Consider the following 24,293-nt stretch of genomic DNA (forward strand, 5'->3'; position numbering starts at 1 on the left):
TTGGCCATTTTTCCTTATTTTCTTGATTTTTTTCATAATAGTTATTTATTAGAGTATCAGGAAGATTTTCTGAATGACTTATTACTAAACTAAGAATGAACTAAAATCTCAACTTAATGGCTAATTATTTTGTCATCTCAACCCGACAATGGAATAATTTCTTCTGTGTCCAGATGGTCCAATATAATTCCCTCCCTATTTGAAGGCTGAATTCTGCAACAATCACTGCTACTTCTATAGTCTCTAGGATTTTTTAACATAATAAAACTGCTTCACACTGCACTGGATAAATAAAATGTTTATTTCTGTTCTTTCTTTTTAATAGCCTCTATTGACATCCACAAGTGTGCCAGGTTAAATTCGAGGTTTTATGGGCAATGGTACTATTGGGTTGATATCTAATTTACTGATTGCATTCTGTATGATTGTCCAACTAAATGTTTAACTATTCCAATCTATAAAACTGAAGCTTTAGTTGGTTTACTTGCAACTGCATTTAACCAAAGCCTGATTTTGAATGGCATGCAATTTACTTAGAAACTGTTTCAGAAGCTAATACATAAACTATACAACCATAAACAACTGTGTATCAAATCACACACCTGACTGCAAAATAACTAAAAGGTACATACTGCCCTCTACTGTATAAGAAAACAGCAGATAGTCATATATCGCTCCTGTCCATGTCTGTCCCTAAGTGTTAGGAAGGGAAGTGTTAGAGCACTTCCCTTCTGGCTCTGCTCCTGTTCCCTCTCTGTTTAATATCAGATTAACTGGATGACCAGAGTCTGTGAACAGCAGTCACAGACTTCCTGTTTTAATAAATACACATTACACACATGGAGAAAATTGTCATTACCCTTTGTCAGTGGCTGTAAAAACCCACAATAGACACTGAAATAACTTGAAACTGAGAAAAGTCATAGTAAATTAAAGTTTACTGAAAACTGACCAACGCAAATTTGACATTGCTTTTGAATTGTGGCTCAACAAGAACAATTAAACCAGTTTTGTGTTATAATATTTTAATGAAAGAGACCACAGTTCAGCACAGAGCTTTTAAATCAAGCCACGACTTTATTTGCAAAAAATGATCATCATTTTTAGATTTGTATCAAATATTGTATATTCCATTTTTTTTTTTGTAATGCTACATTCTTATTAATGTAATGGCGGTCACTAAAGGAAGTTATGATTTTATGTTTTAACATGTGTTATTACTTTTAAATTGTTTATTGCAAGTCTGCAATTCTTGTTAAAAAATAGAAAGGACATTGAACATTACAAAATGTAAAAACATACATTGCATATAAAAACAAAAACAAAATTTTGCATTATTATCATTTTAACATATCAATAATATCTGATGCTTCCTCTTGAGAAAGGAAACATAAAAATGCTTCATAGACAAATTATTGCATATAAAAACACTGAGCATGACTGCAGATTTTGCAGTAGAAATCCATTTTTTCCCCTCTTTTTTTAAGAGAAAGGCTTCACGATCTTCATTGAGATGTAATTCTGCGAAAAAAAAAAAGAAAGAAAATTCAGTGTTATTAAATCTTTGCTGAGATGTTCCTTCTGACATGAAAGCAAAATAAACACTGAACCAGTTTTTGACAAAATGTGATCACTCGTAACTGACAAATAGTGAAAGATAAATGTAGAAGTCTTACAGGGAGGGAATAGAACAGGATTCCAAGGAACAGGATAACCAGCAAAAGGAGAATCAGTCCAAGGAAAACCCACTTGAATCTGCGCCATATAATGAACTTCATGGTCTTGCAAGGATTTGTGAACCAGAAAAATGAAGTATCAGGGCGGCTGTGGCATAAACATAATCAGCAATGTTAGCATCCAGAAAGGTCCTCAAAATAACCCAGGTCTTTGCTTAAGGAGAGATCCATTCTTACTTGGGTGGGTCCAGTTTTGGATTCATGTTTGGCTCGTCTCTGCCTTTTCCAGCAGGTCTCTCCTCCATTTCTTTTTCTTCCACAATTTCCAGCGTCATCTCCACCTTGCCCTAATTAAAAAGAAAAACAAAACAAAACAAAACAAAAAAAAAACAAACACTGCATTTAAAAGTCTCCACATGAAAAAAATTCCAACATAAATAAATCTTGCTCTGGACATTATCAAACATACACCAAGCTCTTGTTTCCCATCTTTCTCGACTGCACACGGCCACCAGCCCCTCACGGACTTTTGGGAGAAAAGCGAAGACGAGAGATTTCTCCTCTTTCCTGACAGCATCTTCAGGCTGCACTTTTCTGGAGTCTTGGCAGGGGGCATCAAGTTGAGCAGGTCAAGTTCAACTGAGCCTGTGGAGGATGATCATAGGATGTTTTGTGCACATGACGCCAGAAACAATGTATGAAAATACCACATATGTCTTGTTTAGGTTATTTTGGATTATCAGAAAGTAAGTGTTTAGTAGTCATCATCACAAAACCCTAATCTGATATGAATAGAAAGGTTGTGGGCAGAGCTGAAAAGATTTACCCAGTCTACAAACCTGATTCAGCTACACCAGTTCTGGCAGGAGGAATGGGTCAAAATTCCAGCAAACTATTGTGACAAGCTTGTGGAAGAATATCAAAAACATTTGACCCAAGTCTTACAGTTCAAAAGCTATTTTACCAAATACTGCGGAATTTTATGTAAACCTCTCGCTTTGAAGAAATGTACAAAAAAATCTAGCTGTTTATGAAAGCATTCAGCAAACAGAAATCATTTTATTAATCCTATTGAACCTAAAACAATAATGACTTAAATGACTGCTTTGATGTCAGACGGTGAGAAAATAATCACTACGTCTGTCTTGTATATATTATGAATAAATGTGGTTTCAACCTTAAGTGAAGATCTTAGAACATATTTTGAGTAAATAACCAAAATATTTTACCCAAGTAATCATCCAGCGAAAACTTGTCATTGTCCCATATTTGGATGACGATTTTAGGAGGAAATCTGTGCTCGGTTTTGTCCAGATTCCAAAAGTGTTCCTAGAAGTGGTCAAATATTTTCTGTGAATTATTATATTTAAACACATAAAATACTGAACGACTTCTTCCTGGCCTGTAGATTCACTTACTTTTCTTGAGGCAACACACAGCTGTTCTGCAGGTAAATAGTCAAACCCAAAGATGAACCTCCAGTTAAAATTTCCATCGCCGTCCAGAGATCTGTAATGGACATCTGTCTTCTGCTTGTCCTCTTCCATTCCTGGCATCCACCTGAGAAATAGTCAAATACCCAAACATGATGTCTTGAGCAAAAATATCTCCTAGTCCAAAATACAGAGAACTGATTTTGGCTAGAGACGACATCGGTAATTTACCCTTTAACGTAAATATCGCTCATGTTTTCTCCAGTGACGCTTGTTTCATCCAGAGTGACCTCCGTCGTGTTCCAGACGATGACTCGAAGGAAGAATCTGTTTAAATACGTCGTCACAGTGTTTTCAGAATTATACTCATTATGTTAAAATGTTAACCTGTACCAAAGTTGTGAAGCTTTTCTTACTTTTTGGCTTTCCGAGGAGTAATAACACATGGAGGTCCAGGAAGGCCCTGACTCTTGGGGAAAATATCTACCCACATTTGAATCTTTCCCTGCATTTGTGAAAAAGAAAACTCAGTCCAACCTTTCAAAATATGTGTTGTTGTTGATCTCACAGTGCCCTGAAAAAGTGCTCATATCACTTGAGCTGTTTCACGTGTTATCATGCTACAGTCACAGAAGTTATTTTAATTTCCCTATTACTAGATTAAATATTCCAAGTGGCAAGATTTATTTATTTTTCAACCACTGCAAATATCAAGTGAAAATTCAGTGAAATTTAACAAATACAGTCAGATTTGTTGTATTTTTTATTTTTTTTTTTACCTGAGGCAGATTGGGTTGGTGTGAACTGTGCAGGGTTCTGGTCTCCACATGTTCAGGAACAAAACCCTGGTCTCTAAGGACATGCAGGGCCAGTCTCTCTCTAGCTGGTCCCAAATGTTGGTGGATCACAGAGTTTCCCTCTGGGAAAAGGATCACACACACACACACACACACACACACACACACACACACACACACACACACACACACACACACACACACACCCACACACACACACACACACACACACAATTCAAAAATAACACATTCATTCAAAACTTTATTAACAGGCTCAGGTCCACTATTACGCAAATAAAATAGGTATATTTCTTATTAAAATGTGAAAATATAATGTGGTTGATGATAGACAAAACTAAAATGAAGAAAAAGGAGTTTTTCCTGATGAACTGTCACACTTAGTTACTAAGCAGGCATTGGTGAGTTCCACTCAAAACAGCACTTTATTAATTCTTAAAAGAACGAGAACAGCAAACAAATATGTTCAGCGTATTTGTACAGTAGATCTGATCTACTGTACTTGGAGTTTTCGCAAACTCCAAGATAAAGTTCAAATTTGTTTTCCTAATAAAACTGCTTTTAATATTCAAACATCTGAATGCGGCAGCCGACTCTGGGTTATTTTGTGTTTGACTTCGATTTACTTAAATACTAAATGAAATATTTAAATGACTTAAATGATCTTCAGATCCGAGTCTGTACGTCATTGTGTGCAAGATGCACTCCTGCGTATAACGGTGTTAAAGTCTTATTTTTCACACAAGAAATTTAATGGGAAACATCGCAGATTCTATTCCAAACGAAAATCCCTCTGCAGGGAAGTGAGGGACAGGGGAATTTTAGACTGCTAAAAAATGAGACAATGAAAAATGCTGTGCTATGCCAACCCAGGGTGACAAAACTTTACAGTTTCTCTTTGTTTAGTAGTTTTGCAACAAAAGCAGCATTTTTATGTCACACCACAAGTTTTGTGTCGTATTAAGTTCAGCTGATTAGACCTGCAGCTCTATAATGTAAATCTTGTTGATGTGGAAAAAAGTGCTACTTGCTGACTCCTGTGTTTAGGGGTATTGTCTTGTTGAAATGTCATTTCTGTTGTATTTCCTCTTTGACACGACCTCCTCAGGTGTGTTGACGGATTCGAGCTCAGTCGATTCAACTGACACTGAAGATGAAAGGCTGGCAAAGCAAGAAGCCTGAAGGCAGAAAACAGCTGGTGAGAAATAAAGAAATCTTAAATAAAAATTGTACCATAATCTTGCAGTTTGTATTGTTTTCCAGCGAAAGAGAGAGAGTTTCCATTTTCGTCTATGTGTGGAGGAAGAAGGGCTTTTTCTTTAGCGAAATTTTGGAGGATCTGGGAAGGTCTCAATTGATCTCTCCACTGATTTATTCCGGACCTACAATCAAATGTCAAATGCATAAAAAAAAAAGATCAATCAAGCCACAGCATCAAAACGACAAGGAGCTCCAACCATCAACCTTTAAACCTTTCTCTGTAGAAGAAAGTTTCTACTTACACACAGTATGTCTCCGGCAGCCCACAGCAAGACCTGAAACAAGACAGGAACCTGTTCTCCAAGTCGATGACCGTCTCGCCAACTTTTTCATCTCTGGTCAGTAAGTCGAAGTCAAACACAGCGATCTTCAGATCCGTTTCCAGAGGGAGGAAGCAGGACAGCTCAAACATCCTGTTTAGACATCAAAAGAAGTGGAAAGATGATGCAGTCATACAGACTAAAATTTTTCTGGTCTTAAGGCAACTTGAGACTAAGAAACCTCACCTTCCAAACTCTGGATTGAGGGTGTTTGGCTTGTAATTATCCCTGTCATCAATTGTTTTTCTCCCAAGCGTAATCTTAATGTACGGGTCACACTGAAATAAACGCGAAGAAACGCAAAAATAATAAACTCAAGACAGAAAGGATCTCATATTCAAAGTGAATTAGCAGAAGAAGGTCAAAAATGAAGTTGTTATTTTATGATCTTAACCATTCTCATTTCATCATTCCATAAGAAGCTCACCAGGCCATTTGTATCCTTGGGTTGCAGGTCAATGCCACGCACCACATATATTCTGACCAGGCACTCCTGTGGTCCGAGCTCAGGACGCTCTCTGAACTGGAGAGGTGGAGCGCGCTCCCCTTGGCCAGGCAGAGGGTAAATCCTGAAGGAACCCTAAAGGTCACCAAAGTAAAACCAAGCAAATGCTTATCACTGGATCACACTTACAATCTCTGCACTTCTTATTCTGTGTCCAGAATAAAGAAGTCCATAAAAAAAAAAAAGAAGAAAAAAAAGACAACACTACGATTTGGTCACTGTAAAGATTTCTAGAGAAAATGTTAATTAAAAATAGTTATTGGCAACGCTATATAACATCCTCTTTTAATTGTAAGATTTAACCAAAGTAACATAAAACACATTCAGTTGCCTTGTTGCTAAATACGGTGCAATACGAATAAATTTGCCTTACCTTATCTTTGGGTCAGTAATTAAACATTGCAAGCCACAAGAAACAATTAAAATCATCTCCTCGTTACAGTGACAGTTTGCTACCTTAAACTCTCCCACCACAGAGGGATCTTCCTCCTCGTCTTCGGTCTTTCCACGATAAAGCTTGAAAGTGCTGCAGAAATCAGTCAGACCCTGGAACTCTGGGACCTCTTCTAATTCAGTGTCATAAACCTGTGAACCCAACATCAACAGTCTGTTGTTTTAATATTCAGTAAGCATGCACATTGCATGAAAAAGAAAAAAAAAAAAAAAACTAGTCATCTGTCTCAGTTCCACATTTCTTGAATCTTGATATCTCTATTTCTGAAAAATATATATCATCTCCTTGCAGGACAATAAAAGGCTATTTCTATCTTCTGTTCTATAACAACAGAAAGAGTCCCTTCATGGTTGTAGACATCAATCTACATGAATTTAGTAAAGACCCCCCCAAAAATCAAAGCCTTATTTATTTATTTATTTATTTTTGTCTGGATTATGTGAAACATTTCACCTGTAGCTTGTCATATCCCAGTTTTAGGTAAGGTCCGCATTTTTCATGCTGTCCAACAGAGGCGTAGAATTTGCTCCACCAGTCCACTGCCTCGTCCTCCTAGTCACAAATGAGGATGGATTTACAGTGTATAGCTTTGCACACACTCTCATATATCATCTGTAAATGGATACAACTTACCTTTGCTTCTTTAATCTGTCAAGCGAAAAGCCAATAGAGAATGTTATTAGTACAAACCAAAATGATTCTTAGTTGTGCCTAAAACGTTTGACAATGTGGGATTTACCGGCAGAGCTCAACATTTTCCAGGTGGTTGCAGTTAAGCAAACTACACAAAAACAGCTTGAATAGTTGAATGACATTAAATTTACAAGGATTTTTGTAAAAGTGTAAAATAAAATTTTACTTTCAAAACCTACTGCAGTCTTTTCAAGCCCCTGAAAAGTTTCTGAGCAGCATTTGCACATCATGGTGTGGCCTTAGACTGTAGAATCTCTGCTTGAGACGAAACACGTTCAAAAACTTGGACTGCTGGCGGTAACATTTCACTGCATGCTAAAAATATGGCTGAGTCAAGAAAACTGTCTTTCACAAACAAGGAATGGGACACAAAAGCCTTGCATTTTAGCAGAGATTGAGTGGTAAGACGCTAGAGTGGCCTTCTTACTATCCTGACTAAAACTATTGAAAATTTCTGGTGCAAAAGCCTGTTGGTGAACATAAACCCAAGAATATTCCTGATCTGGAGGCCTGGGTCCGTCCAAGACTTTTTAGGATCATGAAGAGCTTCAATGTATTTTGGTACTGCAGCAACCATAATTTGGAGGAACCCTTTGTAATACTACTTATGCTGAGCTATTTCACTTGCTCTTTTCTTTTTGTTTTGCATGAAGGTGCTATTTTCCATACTGTGCCAAAAATCCTGCTTGAATTTGAAGCATTATCACAGCAACTGCTGTATGTGGTAACCTTTGCTTTACCTGAGTTTTTAAAACGTTTCCTTCCTCAATGTCTATGACAACATCTCCTTGGGCAGAGGTTATCATGGCCACTATACAGACAAATAGAAAAAAAAAAGATTCTGAACTGTACAGGATGCACAGGATGTGTAAATTTGTCGGATGTAGCAGATGTGTAAGAAGACCTCTGGCTGACATGCAGACATCACTGTTAGGGCGGTATGGATCACAGCGGAACTGCTCCAGACGGTCAATGGTGCACTGGCCCACCACTGGTTTTCTGCCGAACGGTCTGTGGTCGACTACTTTCAGTACAATCGGAGGGGCGTACATCTCTTCCTTAGGCAGGAGCTACGAACACAGCGAGAGAGGACACATCATTCAACAAACAAAGTTATAATCTGCAACGGTTATTCCATGTCAGATGTGTCAGCATCAGAATTCATGTAGTGAATAAGAGATTACGCCTGCTTTGGCTCAAGTGGCCAGCCATTTTTGTTTATCATGCCATTTGAGTCTGAGCTATGATGTCATGATTCAAACAGATTAGTCTGAGCATCTTCCTGCTAACAGAGAGTTGCCATGTTCTACTGTTGTCACATGTTTGCTCAGTAGATAAAAGTAGATAAGAAAGTTGATACCACTTTGAGGAGCAGCACAGATCCAGGGAAGTTTGGATGCTTTTTGAAGTTTTTGATAACAGCCGTTTGGACCATCTCCCCGCCACACTCCACTGTCAGACTGGGTGACGACACCGCGGCCAGCTGAAAGCTCTTCATGTTCCTTAAGCCCCAAGTCAGAACCTAGGATGGGTGAGAGGAACGGACCGTAGTTGAGGAGGAGAAAAAGAAGAAAGCTTCAGGAAAGAATTTAGAAGTGTTCACCGAGGAATCTAAAATACAGTACCTCAATCGCAGTCAGCTGAACGACTGGCCTGATTCCCTGAGGAACCATGTAGAGGTTCTCCCCCCGTCGAGGAGGCACCAGAGGAAGATCCTTGTCGTCGCCCTGTTAAACAGCCAGCTTGTTAAATCATTTATGCAAATTTAAAGGTAATCAGCTACATTTTAGTACATTCCATACCTTCTCCTTTAGTATAAGCTCAGCAGCAACAAGCACCTCTCCAGCACCGCAACCTTTTTTAGTGACTGGAAGCCATTGCAGTTTCAAACTGTCAGACAAACTGGGGCTTTTACTTGGGAGTTTTACCACAGGGGGGCACAGGCAGCGGCCCATCGGCTCATCCTTTCCCTGGTAATTAAACCACATTGGCACACAGGTCTTAGTGAATCTTAATAAATCTTCCACTGGGGCTTTCTAAAATTCCCAAACTAAAACTGTAAAAGCACCACTTGATCGCTGTCATAAAGCTCAAAGATCACATCTGGAGGGTTGCGCTCAATCGTCTGTGGGTCTCCGAAGATCTCGATGTCCTCAAAGATGAGAGTCTGGTCCCACGTGGGGTTCAGTGTGGTTCTTATGACTTCTGTCGTCTTGCTGACATGCAGAAATGACACGTGGGCGTAGGGATCTGGAGTGGATCAAGGCAGAATTTTGTCTTAGTCACATGCCTAATCACTTCAAAGTGTAGTTACATTGTCAGTTTTACCGGAAAAACTGTCCTTGTCCATTGCACAGAGATTTCTCCCTTGGTAGACGTAAACCCTGAGGTGGTAAAGATAGAAACCTGGGGGGAGAAAACACAGCATCCTTCATCCTTACTGGCAACGATGGTAAAGATGACCCAACAGCTTTAAAATAACATAATCTGTAATTGCTGAAGCATAAACTCTAAATTTATGCTTCAGCAATAAATACAACTTTAAATTTGAAGATATTTTTCCAGCAAAAAAAAAAAAAAAAAAATCATGAAATAATTGTTTTTCTTTTAGGAAAATCTTTCACCAGACTCAAATCTTGTGGAAATACTAAACAGAAAGGCAAAGCATTCAGCAGAAAAACAAAAGCCAGGATCTAGAGAACTTTCCAACTTTTTAAATCCTACAGAACACTTAGGTGTTGTTTCATTGAAAAATCCAACAGCAGGTATGCCAACAAGAGAAACACTGTTGATTTTATTTTTTAAAAATTCCAAACATGATTCTTTTTCTCCACCCAATAAATGTACTCAAGTCATAAGTTTTTCTAAATGTTTCAGTGGCAATTTGGGCTGCAGCAATGAAAGATAATTTCTTAAAGGCATTTTACACATTAGTGGCAGTAAGTGTGGAACTGTGTTATCTTTAATTACGAACAGTCAACAATCTGATCAAAGGGATTTTAATCAACATCAACATCCAAGAGTGAATTCCATCTGCCCCAGTTACTCACGGGTAAAATGGCAGGAAACGGTGGGTGTGTTGGCACCAAATGGCTTGGCTGCATCCGTTTTACTGGCCTTTTCATCAACATCAACCCCCTGTTAAGAAAACATATGTCGAGATACTGAAAGGAAAACTCAAGAACACTTTTTAGCAAATTATGAAGCACAGAGTCAAGCGTAACATCACGCTTCCTGAGTTATGTGCCAGCTTTTTCCTGGAACTGGGGAATAATGGGAGGATGTGACACACAGATAGCCTCAGATTATACCAGTTGCCATGAAAGCAGGTTTAATCGTCACATTTTGAAAACTCACTGAGTGTTTCAGCAAAACTCACCAGTGCTCCCTCGAGTCTGAAGATGGCAGAGGCTCCGATGCAGTCCGAAGGGACCATCTTTCTCCTCCAGCGCCGGCGCCGGAACGTGTCGGAAGAGCGCTCCTTTCTGTGAAACTTCCAGCCAATCAGAGAGGAGTATTCCCAGCCTTCTCCCGGTTCTCTTTTCTGTAACAATGAAAATACAAGATTGTATTGTAGCATATTCTATGAGCACTCCTTTTTCTTGTTTACATTTTTCTCACCTCAGTTGCAGTAACTTTGTCAGAAATCTTCCTTCTTTTCCGTTTTAGTCTCCTTCTGCGGTGGTTGTGGTACATCTTCTCTGCTGCAACCCAGGATTTGGGTTTATCATCAGGTGGGATTACCACTCCATAATCCCAACCTAGGAGTAAAAGATGTAGCTACTGTAAATACATTATTTAAAATAAGTGATTAGTTTCAGGAGATTCTTGCAGTCATGTTACCCTTCTCATCAACAGCCCGGTCGCTGTCGAAGCTCCAGACATCTTCCCAGTTCCAACCAGGTGGACATTCAAAGTCTTCGGGACTCTGAGATTTTTCTCCATTCTGCAAAACAAACATAAACACTATCATTCAATTTCTAAGAGCACGCTCATAATTCAATAACAGCAACAGCATGCGAACACTTGCTAACTCTGCTTTAACTTTCAACTCATTTGCATTATCAGACTTCCATATGGACAGTTGAGCGCAAATTGTTCCTACTCCTGGCAGATTTAGATATTAAATTATTATGATTTTAGCAACAAAACCATGCACTGTACCACGTCCGTGTAAGGCTCCGCAGCAGGTTTCCACTCTCCACCTGGGAAACGTGTTTCGTTCTGAAAAACTTCATCTACAAACTCTGTATGCCCTGCGTCGGCTTCTGTCAAGAGGCTGCAGAAAACACCAGCACACCACACCGCAAAGGTTAATGGGAGGCTCACACACACACACACACGCACGCACGCACACACACACACACACACACACACACACACACACACACACACACACACACACACACACACACACACACACACACACTGTGCAGAACAATGATAAAGTTATCCAACCAGCCCAGGATGTTATGCGTGAGCGAGAGAGCGAGCCTGAGAGAGAATGTAAACCACTTCAGAGGACCAAAAGGCAGCTCCCTAAATCACACTTGCCAGTGTTTAAATTTCTATTGGTTTCCTGTGATTATAGTGATAATATTCTGTGGCTAGCTCTACTAACCATTAATTACTTATAAAAGATTAATTCCTGGGAAAATTCATTGCCAGATCCAGCAGAAATAAATTAAATAAACATAAAAAAAATAAAAATAAAAAAATCTTCCTATTTTGGACTCTACTACATTTGGAGTAATCTTAAAAGTCCAAGTTTTTTGACAAGTAAAAGAGGGCAAAGATCGGGAGCAGCAGGAAAAAAGGAAAACTGCTCCCTGTAAAAGTGCGAGGTATGTAAGCTTATCTCAACTAGACTGAAGGTTTAAACCTTTTTAAGAAAATACCTTGTGGGCCTTGTTTGGAGACTTTGAGCAAACAGCTGTTTCTACTTATCCAGATTTAAATCTCTCAGTTAAAAGAAAGGAAAAGATTAAATCAAAATGTGTTGCACTTTGAGTCTGTTTAGCTATCGCATCTTGCAGAAGTAACTCGGCTTCAAAAAACTACACACAGAATCCTTGACTGTGCTAAAGTGCAAGAGAATAACAGGATGTTTACGTGCCAAGTGTGCAGCCAAGACTCATGGTACTGGACAGGACTGTGTGCTTCGCGTGATAAAGTCAGGCTCTTAAACTTACCATCGCTCCGGATCAACAAACCAGTCTCCCTCCCACTCCCATCCTCGTGGAGGCAGAAAGCGCTCCTGTTTGAGCTTCACTTTGCCGGTCACATCTGAGAACTTGTGGCGACCCACCAGGCCGGTGGTTCCCCACTTCCCAAACACCTGAGCCTGGTTCTCATACTGCAGAGAATAAGAGAGGAAAGGTGTGTTTGGCAGAGTTTCGAGAAATATGCGAATGCAAGTTAAATGACAGAGTAGTGTCAGAGTTGTACCATTTCAGCATACACGCTGAAGTTTCCCTCTGAGAAGCTGTTGAATTTCTTCTCATAAGCAGAGAGGCCTAACCACATGTTGATGCGCAACTGAACGGGGATCTTCACTCCTTTGTTTTTGTCCATGGGGTACTGACAAAGCAAAAATGTGATGAAATACTATGCAACAAGAATGGATATAAATATTTTTCACATTTGTCCACATTATAACCACAAACTTGTGTATGTATGTATATTGGGGTGACTTTACTTCACAGACCACCACAAAGTAGTAAATCATTATGAAGAGGAAGGAAAATGGTATACGATTTTCCAAGTTTTTCTCAAATGAAAATCTGAAAAGTGTGGGGAGCATTTGCAACTTCAAATTGGACTTATCACAGCCTTTTTTCAAAAATGACTATTTCTTCTTCTCCATAAAGATCGGATCTGTGGAGCAGATTTTCCTACCTAAACTCCGCTAGAACAATCACTATCATTAATGTCGTCCCATTCTGGCCTGCAAGCTAACGATGGATGACAGTGTTCAGATCGGTTTGCAGTTCTCCGATACACCTGTGTTATATTTGGGTTCAAAGCCTCGAATATTGTTTCATATCCTGAACTCTGCTACAAACGTCTTCTCAACCTTGTCACTGACCTGTCTGTGGTGTATCATGGGATTCACTATACTATCATATTCTGACCTCTGCAAGCAAATGGTTGCACTGTTTTTTTAAAGGTGTGCAATACTTATCAGATTATATTTGCAAAAATACATTTTGAAACTGCTTAATGTTGGTCTATCAAGTACCATACAAATTACCTTGATGTTTGTGCTTATAACATGGCAAACAGTTTAAGGGTTATAAATACTTTTACAAGGCAGTAAGTCTGCAAAGCAGGCTTTCAATGACACATTTTCTAGGAATGCTGGCTGTTTTTTTGTTTTTTTTACCTGCATAAACACGGTTTGAGTTTTTCCACAGTGTTTGCCACAAGCTTGCTCACTATAGTTAGAGTACAGGATCTGGTGGACTGGGACTCGGGCGTATGCCACTCGCTTCTCCCCTCTCAGCATCCATATGATCACATCCGGCATGCTGTTCTGAGCCTGACGTATGAAAGTATTGCTTATGAGTTTTAATCGCATCCTTTTAACATTGCACATTATGTTATCCACGGAGATACAGACGAAGCGAGGACCTCATCTGCAAGCACTTTGATTCTCTCCAGCCACTCTTCAATGTCCCCAACAACTGACTTGACATCCAGGGTCTCTTCTGTCATCTGACAGGCTGCCGCTCTGATGCTGGCTAAAGCAGCCTCGCGCAGACTTTTTATTTGGAGATCGAGGGCTGTGATGTTGTGCTGACCTTCCAGTGTTGGAAGCTGAAGGCTTTTAGGAGGAAAACAGAGGTTTATTCAAAACATCCTAATGTTTAACTAAATGATACATCCTCTGAATAAATAAATAAATAAATAAATAAATAAATAAATAAATAAATAAATAATGGGTCATGTTTTACTTGTTGATGTTCTCAATCAAATGGTTGAGCAGACTGAGCAGAACCTCTGTCAGCTGTGCCTCAGACACTTTGGCCTGGATTTCTTTCCTCAGAGACGCTAGATGGGACTCCTGAATTAAATAACAAAATATACAAAAACTGTAATTAATGAGGAGTATATGGCATGCGTAGACCTTACATCCAAAACTTGTCTCACCAGCTGATCAACAATAAAGAGGAGAACGTTGACAGCGTCCAGGCGGTGGCTGATGTCTTCCCAGTATGACGTGAGAATCACCACCGGCTTTGTGTCCGCCCAGGGCAGGTAATAGTAGTGGTTACCTGTGGAGATCCCAGTAAATGTACCAAGTCATTTTAAACACATGCTCTATGCTGTGGAAACTGTGCACTCCTACTGAAACACTCCGAGTCAGCTGTTTTTGTTTGTGGTTTGTAAGTGTCATACCGTCAAACACAGCGAAGCTGTACTGGGTGGTGGACGCCAGTGGCTTGCAGGTGGAATCCAGTTTGTTGCCATAGTTACCCATGCTGACCTCAAACTGGATTGGCTCACCCGGCTCTTGGAGCATGCAAGCACTGTGGAAAACGGCGCAGAGGGAGTACTTCCTCCTGCGCTGGTATTTCTGTAATTAAAAAGCATGATGGAGAGTTAGAAGAAAAAAAGAAGGAAGAAGCTTCTGACCTCTTTCACTATGGTATTCATGAATATTAATAAAAACCACTTAAGGAAAGAGTGACCAGTCACATCACAGCATTTAATGGTTTTAACAGTATGTCAGGGTTGCATTGCATGACGTTTACCTGTGCCACTAGGATGTCATCACTGCAGATATCATCCACATTCTTATCAACTTTTCCATCCACCTGAGTGGAAAGTTCAACAAGGACCCTCCCCCTATAGGCAACTCCTTCTCCCTGGGACACATCACAAACCGAAAACCTCATTCATGCTTTGTCACATTTTAAAACATCATTGCTTCACTTTGGATCAAATAGTTTTTATTACATTCCCAAAGTTCAGCTCCTCATAAGGGTCGGGCAGGCCGGTGAACTCTCTGGGGCTTCCATACAGGTTGACATAGCAAGGCCCAAAAGCAGGGAGAAACCCCCCCTCTGATGCTGGAGGGCTCACTGTAAAGCACCACATGTTTAAAACCACCTCAACAGTTTTAAGAGTCAGATTTATTTCCTGTTCCTCTAGTATTCTCCCTTCACCTCTCTGCCTTCTTTCTCGCTCCCTCTCCTCTGTCTGGCTCCTGCTTCCTCCACTCACAATCGATTAGCTCATCAACCCCGGTCTTTTATTCCTACATTCAATCTCCCAGTATTAAAGCACTTCATTGTCAGTCATTACTCGTCGGTTCGTCTTGTCACTTCTCGCTGGTTTCCCTGTAATCTTTTCGTGTCTCCATTTGGCTAAGTTTTGGATTTTTTGATTCCCTGGACTTTTGCATTTTTTTCATTAGAAATACGAGAAAACTATTTTGTCTCTCGCCTGCTGCATTTGGCTCCGGATTTAACACATCATGACACGAGACTGATCTAACCAAAAATAATAAAGTAAGACAAAAAGGAGAATGACCGAGAAAGGACTGAAGGAAAGTGACACAAAAACATAACGGACCTAAATAAAAGAGGAACTAAGAAACACAGAAATAACCATAATATTGTATTTAGTTACTTTGTTCAATTTAAAATATATGAAGAGTTAATCTCATACATACATTCAGAGGCTGTGTTTGAAGTTTGAGTCCTGGTATCTGTTTAAAATAAAACAAAGATGTTGAAGGTGTTTCGTACATCAATGTGTAAAATCAAGTGAAAAAAAACATCATTACCTTCTATTTCACCACCGGAGCAAGACATTTTGCTCAAATTCAAAAATGTTGTTCCAATGGCGTCATCCTTGCTTAGACGATCCCTTGCAAATGTAGATAGCAATATTAAATACTGATATTTGCATTTAATCCAAGGATTTGTCTGAAGAATAATGTCAACACTTACCAGTCGTACATGGTCAGTTTGACGCGTTCACACATGGATGGAAACTACAAAAGCAGAGGTTATTTGTGCAGTAATGCTTACCACTATAAAGTTCAGATGATGATGAGCTGCAACATGCATCTTTCTTACTTTGACTTGAAGCCTGATGACTTGGTTCCACTCTGGATTTGCATTTTTTTCTATTATTTTGGTGCAGAACTGAAACATTGTTAAGAGTTAAGAAACGATTGTCAGACACAGACTTATTTTATTAAAGCGAAGATAAAATACCTTCTTTCCAGCAAAGCTGACTTCCAAATATGGATCAACCAAGTTCTTCTTGTCTCCATCCCCTCCAAACACTTGCTTCACTGTCTGAACGAAGGCGTCGTCCACTGTAATGCAAAAGGTTTTGAAACGAGGTCTCCAGAGGGGACCCGACTGAATAAATTGATGCACTTCTATGTCCCTTACTCTGTGGCATATCCTCCGCACGAAACACTTTAAGGCTCAGAGTGGCCCATCGCATCGTGACGCCAGCTGGAACCAAAAGATTACTCTCTATATCATCCTGCTCCTCATTTAACTCTCTTCTCTCACTCTGGAACCAAAAGAAAAGGATATAATAAGAGCTGTTTAAATCATCATTTTAAAAGTTGCTGTAAGATGTGTGAAAATGTTGCCTAGTACCGGTGGGTCATCTCCAGTGCCGACAATAATAATGCTGACTTTCAGGTATCCTCTGGCCCCTGTGCTGGATTCCTCCAGATCACTCAGGAGCAGCCATTTTCTCATTATAGAATGACCTGGAAATGGAGAGGAGAATTTGTTTACATCGGTGCACAAACGTAAAAAAAAAAGAAAAAAAAAAGAAATTCAAATTTTCGCAAAATGCATTTCTTTGGTAAAACTGACCAGGTTCATTATATATGTAGCCAACATCCAGCTGTGTAGAAGAGGAAAAAGAGGAATATTAAACTACTGTCAGATATTAGAATTTTAACTACTCTAAAAAAATACTTTAACATTTAAAATTTCAGCTTTGATATGTGCATATGTTTATATTGGTGTATGAGTGGTTACAGTATACCTTGAACTCTCCCATGAGAGAGTCTGCTCTGAGGGAGAAAGAGTCATAAACCTGTGAAGAAAAACAAAGCATTAATGCTCAATTGAGCTGATAAAAATACCCCATCTACCACTGGGACAGTGAGTTTAAAACATGTCAACTTTTTTCTTAATATGTTTTTCTTTCTAGTGGGCCTGTTGACATGAAATTCACACTATACGTCAGAGGAACTGGAAAAAGTGGATTACTGAATGATAATTCTGTAGGAAATCTAGGTCCAAGAACTGACATAATGCCAAGAAAGCCAATAGAAACAATGAGTATTGATAAACAATCTCTTTTACCTCTCGGTGTATTTAATGCATGTTCTCATATGTTCTGTTGGAACTGCAATACTAAAATAAACATAACATAATTAAACAATTAACTAGACAGAAGTAAGCTTTTGTCACAATATCCCTGAAGTTGTCTGCTTCAGCGCAAGACTCCACTGCTGAAGGAGAAGCCTGGTGAAGCCCAGTGTAAAATTTATTGTAGAACATTTGGACAAGCAAATGAAATACAGGGTCGCTTGTGACCTGATCTTATATCAGCATACGTGCCATGTTCAGAGCAGGAATGGTTTGCAAAGCGCCGCAAAAATGCAGTATCAACAAAAAGTTCGGAGGTGGGAACATTGTTGGGCAGGTGAAGGATAAATGAAGAAATTCATCAAGACCTTCATAATAAGAGTCTGGAGATGAACTAAAGGTAGATTTTTCACCAAAGCAATGACCACAAACACACAGGCAAGGAAATCTCTGTTGGTTTAGAAGAACAAGAGTAAACCTTCTAGACTGGCCATGTGTGTGGATTACAAATCCACAGGCTCATTAGAAATATACTTACTAAGAATGGCTGCTTCATGAATAGAAACATAATACTTACTCGAAGGCTGATGCTCTCATCAAAAAGCTCTGAAGGCAGCATGTTAACATTGTAGAAAAACATCTGAAACAGAGAAAAAATGAAAAACATTTATCTTGCGTAAATATGTGGGTGTTTTAGGGTTTCACAGTGAGACCAAGATTCTCATGATGGCAAAAGCTGAGAAAACTAGAAAAATAGCTGTTCCTTGCGAAACAGCCGTAAGAATGCATATTTGCAGAATGATTGATAGAGAAATCCAAGAAACATGAGAACAAAGAATAAGAAGTAGAAAAAAAGCAGAAGAAAGCTACAGTTATACATTGTAGAAATCTTTTGCTAAGTAATGAAATGAAAGCAAGGGTATATCAGAATTCAGCAGAGGAAGCAGAAGTTTGTGTGCAACCTGAATTATTTGAAAAAGTTGAAAAGTGAAACAGAGCTTATAGCACATTTAGCAAAAGAAGCGAAATTAGTACAAAACCAGAAATATTTGAAAAAGTGAAACATAGCAAAACAAATACCATAAAGGAGCAAAAGAAGCATATGAATGATGGAGAAATGCAAGAAACATGAGAACAAAGAATAAGAAGGGAAAAAAAGCAGAAGAAAGCTACAGTCATATATTGTAGAAAACCTTTGCTAAGTAATGAAATGAAAGCAAAGGTATATCAGAATTCAGCAGAAGAGTTTGTGTGTAACTTGAATTATTCGAAAAAGTCAAAAAGTGAAACAGAGCTTAAGAAAGATTATAATTATCTCAAGAGGAAATTAGTACAAAAACAGAAATATTTGAAGAAGTGAAACATAGCAAAACAAAGCAGAAGGCATACAGAAAGGTAGACAAGCACAATGCAAACACAGAAACAGAGCACAAGAGAAAAATACATTGAAAGAATAGGAGAAGGTGTGACATAGCTGTACTCCAGTAGAGTTTGACAGTAAACAGAAAGAGCTGTAGCAATGATAGTAATAGTTCCTTAAAGTATACATACATGGCTACATTTTAATGCATAAATTATTTCTCTACAGTGAAATATGTATGAACAGAATCATTTTGTTTGTCAAAAAGCATTAAAAGTTCAAAAACGGAAGTTACTAGAGTGCAAATAAAGAATAACAGAGCAGCAAAGACTATCAGTAACTTGCCTCATCGAAGAACGGGTTGTTTCCTCTCCTGATTCTGGTCCTGTGGGTCTGGCCGCAAACATTCACTTTCACCACTGGCTTTACGTTATTGCCTGGCAGCTGACGACCCTCGATAACACGAACGCGAATCTGGATTTTAAAATAGAGAAGAAAAGACAGATCTAGAATGGATTAACTTTTTTTTCATACATATAATTATGCATTGTGGGGCAGCTGTTTGTCAGCTTCTTATTCACTGAAGCTGACAAACACAAGTACTCCAAACGCAAAGGACCAAATGTGTGAAAATATGTAAAACCAACAGATGAATTTTCAGTTTTAAAGAATTACAGAAGTTTTAGTGATCTACTTTCTGGTATGACTTTAAGTCTACATTTAATCTGATTGTACACACACTTGGGCGTCACAGAAACATTCCTGAATCCGAAGTCTAGTTGGTGTTTGCTGTTATGCAGGAAAAGTTATCAAAACAAAACAAAACCTGGAAGTCTTGAGGCTTATTGGCCAGGACCTTGTGCCTCTTTCTATTCAAACGGTGCAACTTATGACTTGGTTTTCCAGGTTGGTTTGGTGAAGGAGGCGTTCCTGAACTTCCAACCTGACCTGCTCCATCCGTAACATCCTCTGTCTCATCATCCTCCTCGTTATCTCCTGAACAACACAAGAGAAAAAGACATGAAACAAGCAATGCAACTATGCTCAGTCTTCTTCTCAACAATTAAATAGTTGGTAGACTAAACAGAAACGCTTAATTATATTCTGGAATATTGTTTTGAATATTTCCCTACCATGAAATTTTTAGTGCTGTATAAATAAATCAAATTAAATTAAATCCTTTTATACATTTCCCATTATGTGGCTATACCACTATAAGAAAAGTTTAAGAAAATCGTTAAGACTGCGTTTCATTAAGTTGGGTCTACTTTATCTTAGGCTGTTATATCACAGAAATTACAAGCCATTTTGAATAAACACACTTCATTATAAATATATATTATAACTTCAGAGGCAAAAGTATAAGTTGAGCATAGACCTAGACAGAAAGACATAACCATTTAATGTCATAATAAAAGTCTGACCATTTTAATTGAAGTGAACTGTTGTGTTTTTTACCTGCTTCCATGTAGGAGACATTGACATTACTGTGATCATTTAGGTCTGGACTAGCCGGTGGCTCATACCCAATGCCCAAATTAATGGTTGCCTGGAGAACAATAAATAAATACCATTATATTTAGACCATATCTTTCAATTAGTATGATCCAATCCATTATCTACTATATGAATATAATACAGTATAGAATAAATTGATACAAGCAAAACTGAAGTTTCAGTGAAGGTCTAACACACTAAAGTTGTAAGTGTACATGGGATCATTTATGAGCGAATTTATTTACCCCCACATTTTGCTGCTTCTCATTGATCAAAGGGACGTTTTTAGATGGCAGGGACTTCACTTGACCACTGGCCAAATCTCTCAGTGAGATTTTTGCAGAGCCAATGAACCTGGAAAGCAATAACATTAATTTATGTTCAGCAAAAAATCACGAGTCATACATGTAATACTGAGTGTTGATTAAAAAAAAAATATAAAAAAAAAACATTGCCGTGAATTTGCGTCACACACAGAACTTCAAGGATGCTATGCTTCAACAAATAATAACACATGCAAGATAAACTGGAACCAGAATAAATGTTTATAACTGTTTTTTGCTCGTTACCATGAATGACTGATACTCTTAACTTCCCAGTTTTACTGCTTCCTGATTAAAGCACGGAAACTTAGTCCCTTTGTGTAAAAAACAGAAGCACTACAGCCATGATTAATGATCACATTGCAACAGCCTGGAAATTCTCCAAATTCATGCCAAGTCTTTCAATTCAACTAAATTCGAACCAACAATGCAATTGTGACAGGATGCCATTGCAAAGGATCCTCCCTGATTGGTCAACAGATGCCAATGCAATTTAAAGGATATACTTTGAGGAAGTGCAAGTAAAACTTTTTTTTAATGTACCACTGGCTTGTGGTGGATGCTTTGTGGTCACTTTAATGACAGATAACAACACAAAATAGTCTGAATTACAAGCAACAAAAGGCACATGGAATTTAGTTCTTTTCTTTCATCATTCTTAACAGAAGATTGAATATATTTAGCTCTTGTTGACGTTAAAAGTTTCTTACTTGTACATTTCCAACTATCAGTGGACAATTTTGTCATTAATCTGGATTGTATTCGTCAAGAAAATCCAATGCCTCCAATGACCTTCAGACATCATCTAATTGATAAATAGAGTCCACCTGTTTGTCTTTTATTCTCATCATAAAACATGCTTAAAACAGGCTTGAGTTATAAAACAATATCCTAAGTTGCCATTGTATTAAGACAAATTGTTCAGGATATTGAAAACTGACAGATAGTTAATCTGAAGATCAGTCAAGAAGTCTATTGTAAGTTTGGGGGAGCTGCAGAGATCCGCAGGGAATCTGTTGACAGGACAACTATTGGTTCTGCCATCCACAAGAATGTAGCAGCAAGAGAAACACCTATTGTTGAAAGAAAACCTTTAGAAGTCCTGGTTGCAGTTTTCCAAAAACCATGTTGGGGACACGGCAAAACTTGTGGAGGAAGTTCCTCTGATGAGATCAGGCCAAATTTGAACTTTTTGGTCTACATTTAAAACGTTAAGTGTGGTAGAAAACCAACCTTTCACATCGCATGCAACTGTTTGAGCTGTGTAATGAATACGTGTAGGTTAGTACTGATAGCATGACAAACTGTGAAAAATTTCAATGGATATTAATACTTTCATCAAAGCCCTTTAAGTGCCATTACTGCCTGAACTGCAGTCATCACACTTCTGCCAAAGACACGTCACCACAAGCTCTGATGATTATGAAGCATCATTCATCATAAGGGAGACAGAAGCTCTGCCCTACCCCACCATCACCTCCCCCTTTCTTGGATTGCAAATCAGTTTACATTGTTACTGTCGGTCACTGGAATGACTTAATGGAAATGTTATTACTTGGTCTGCCTTCTTGCCTGCATTTCATTGAGTCTAATGCACTGAAACTGGTGAAAGAATGTCACTAAGAGAGCAGTAGCTATTTAACCAAAACACTAAAGCCGCAGTCTTTTGTGTTGCTATGGACCTAAAGTTTAGAAAAATAAAAGAGCTCAATCTCTGCTTAAGGCAATATTTTCATTGTCCTTAGAAGAGAAGAAGAAAGCACTTCTTTTTGACAAGTCTTAACATGGTTGCAGTGAGCTTGAGGCACGCAGCTAAGTGAAGTTTCAACATGCTGTTCAGAATATAGAGAAATATTACACTGTCTTCAACAAAGCTTTAAATGGTAATCGCGATCTTATTCCTGGAAACACAAATATTTCAAGAAGGATGTTTCTTTTCCTTTGCCACACTCAGAACTATTTCTGGTTTTCTTTCCCTTCTCTTTTCCCCTTTTTATTCTCCCATCAGACAGATGTTCTCTTGCCCCGCTAAGATATACAAATGACCAGCTTCAAGCAAAATACATTACACTGTAAACTATTACAATCCCAATACAGCATACAAATGTGACAGTGTATCATAAACACATACTTGTGTTTCCCAATTGTCTCATAGTCCTTTACAATCACATCAAGGTAGGAGGATGCATCCAGAAGAGAGCCTTTCAGGTCAAACTCAAGGACCTGTAATTCAAAATGAAGAGCATTTAAAACAGTGCATAACTTGTAAAAGTTCAAAATTAAAGTTAACAGCACTGTAATCTGTGACTTACTTCGTTCCAAACTGGGTTCAAGTCATTGTTAATTGCTTTTGTTTTCTTCTTTTCACCTGAAAGCATAAAAAGGGGAATAATTTATATTTTGGGCTTTAGCAGCTTTAGGGTTTTTATTCTCGTTACTTTCTTATGTTTGTATTTTGAAAGGTATTCAGCTAAACTTGTTACAAACTTGTTAAACTCGCACTAAATCACATGCATGTGCAAATTAAAACATATGAATAAGTCCAAGAACAAGCACTGAACTAAACATAGACATTAGGTTATATTATGACCTTATTAGGATGTATCTTCCTCGTTTTCTGAATCACCGCCCAAATATTTGACTTAAGCCCTCTGGAAAAGATTCCTTCACTCACGACTATGACATTTTTGCAACCAAAAAGGACTACAAAGAAGGTGACTGATTAAAATATAAATTAAAATATGTGAATGACTCGACTGGCTGACACAGAAAAATTGTTAAATTAATATGAGATTTCTCACCTCTAAAAAGAACAGTAGCAATAGGATCTGGGTTTCCTATTTTCTTTTTAGGAATCCCGCTCGCAGACTCGACAATGACCCGCAGCATAGTGACCAAAATCCAAGTTTACTCGGCGACTCGACACATATCCCGTCAGGACAGTTGCACTCCTCAGAGAGAACTGAGATGCAAGGAGGAGAGAACTGCAGAAGAGGACGAGGACAACCTCATTCATGAGTCACAGCGGTCAAACAAAAAAAAAAAAAAAAAAACGAGGAACAGAAATGGGTGTGCACACAACAGCCAGTTTGTAAATATTCAGAATTGCCTCGTCGCTTTTAATCCCCCCAGCGTAGTTATGAAAGGTTATTTCAATTTTGTTTTAATTCTGCGCAACACTGCTCTCTAGCGGACCTATTGGTACTGCCGCTGAAACTCAGAATTAGGTGACCGTCGGATATTGTGACACTAGAGGGTGCTGTTGCTTCTGTTCACTCTCCCTAACTTTATTTGGAAGTACCACTGGCATGAAGCTGGACTGAAACACAGATGATTACACTCTGATGGCTGGTATTGAAAAATGCGATCATGCTGTATTTTTTTTTCTAAATCCAGGTGCTTAACAATAACAAGTCATTGCTATCCTTTCAATGTATAACAATGATTGACAACCACAGGCATATAAAGCTGAATAATAATGATGAATATACCTTTTATATAATTTTAATGGCATTTGCGAGAACTACTGGTGCCAAGAATTCTCTGGCTTCCTTAAATAAATTTACATCAAAATGGCATTATAAAGTTACTTTGACTAA

General features: G+C 38.5%; 1 protein-coding gene across 1 annotated transcript; it reads right to left on the bottom strand.

Moving 5' to 3' along the window:
- Positions 1-1,008: 1,008 nt before the first annotated feature.
- On the bottom strand, positions 1,009-23,981 carry LOC106918091 (myoferlin-like). The gene is made up of 54 exons (XM_014987566.2): positions 23,496-23,981; positions 23,007-23,062; positions 22,826-22,917; positions 20,617-20,725; positions 20,333-20,423; positions 19,701-19,870; positions 19,220-19,348; positions 18,092-18,154; positions 17,186-17,236; positions 17,011-17,041; positions 16,786-16,901; positions 16,570-16,696; positions 16,387-16,490; positions 16,246-16,314; positions 16,117-16,160; positions 15,951-16,033; positions 15,837-15,872; positions 15,119-15,243; positions 14,914-15,027; positions 14,558-14,735; positions 14,309-14,433; positions 14,113-14,222; positions 13,790-13,982; positions 13,542-13,697; positions 12,605-12,736; positions 12,349-12,512; positions 11,321-11,435; positions 11,000-11,102; positions 10,778-10,917; positions 10,536-10,700; positions 10,207-10,294; positions 9,485-9,562; positions 9,225-9,406; positions 8,959-9,126; positions 8,782-8,883; positions 8,517-8,678; positions 8,061-8,226; positions 7,897-7,967; positions 7,097-7,111; positions 6,917-7,015; positions 6,466-6,594; positions 5,932-6,084; positions 5,691-5,782; positions 5,427-5,597; positions 5,158-5,306; positions 3,889-4,028; positions 3,526-3,614; positions 3,341-3,436; positions 3,095-3,236; positions 2,906-3,005; positions 2,146-2,321; positions 1,914-2,023; positions 1,677-1,824; positions 1,009-1,521 (listed from the first exon to the last, which is right to left on the bottom strand). The coding sequence occupies exons 1-54, from the start codon at positions 23,581-23,583 to the stop codon at positions 1,483-1,485; spliced, it is 6,144 nt and encodes a 2,047-aa protein (XP_014843052.2). The 5' UTR covers positions 23,584-23,981; the 3' UTR covers positions 1,009-1,482.
- Positions 23,982-24,293: the final 312 nt, after the last annotated feature.

Source organism: Poecilia mexicana, unplaced genomic scaffold, assembly GCF_051168715.1.
Source record: "Poecilia mexicana isolate PSO_F unplaced genomic scaffold, ASM5116871v1 scaffold_15, whole genome shotgun sequence".
Lineage (NCBI taxonomy): Eukaryota > Metazoa > Chordata > Actinopteri > Cyprinodontiformes > Poeciliidae > Poecilia > Poecilia mexicana.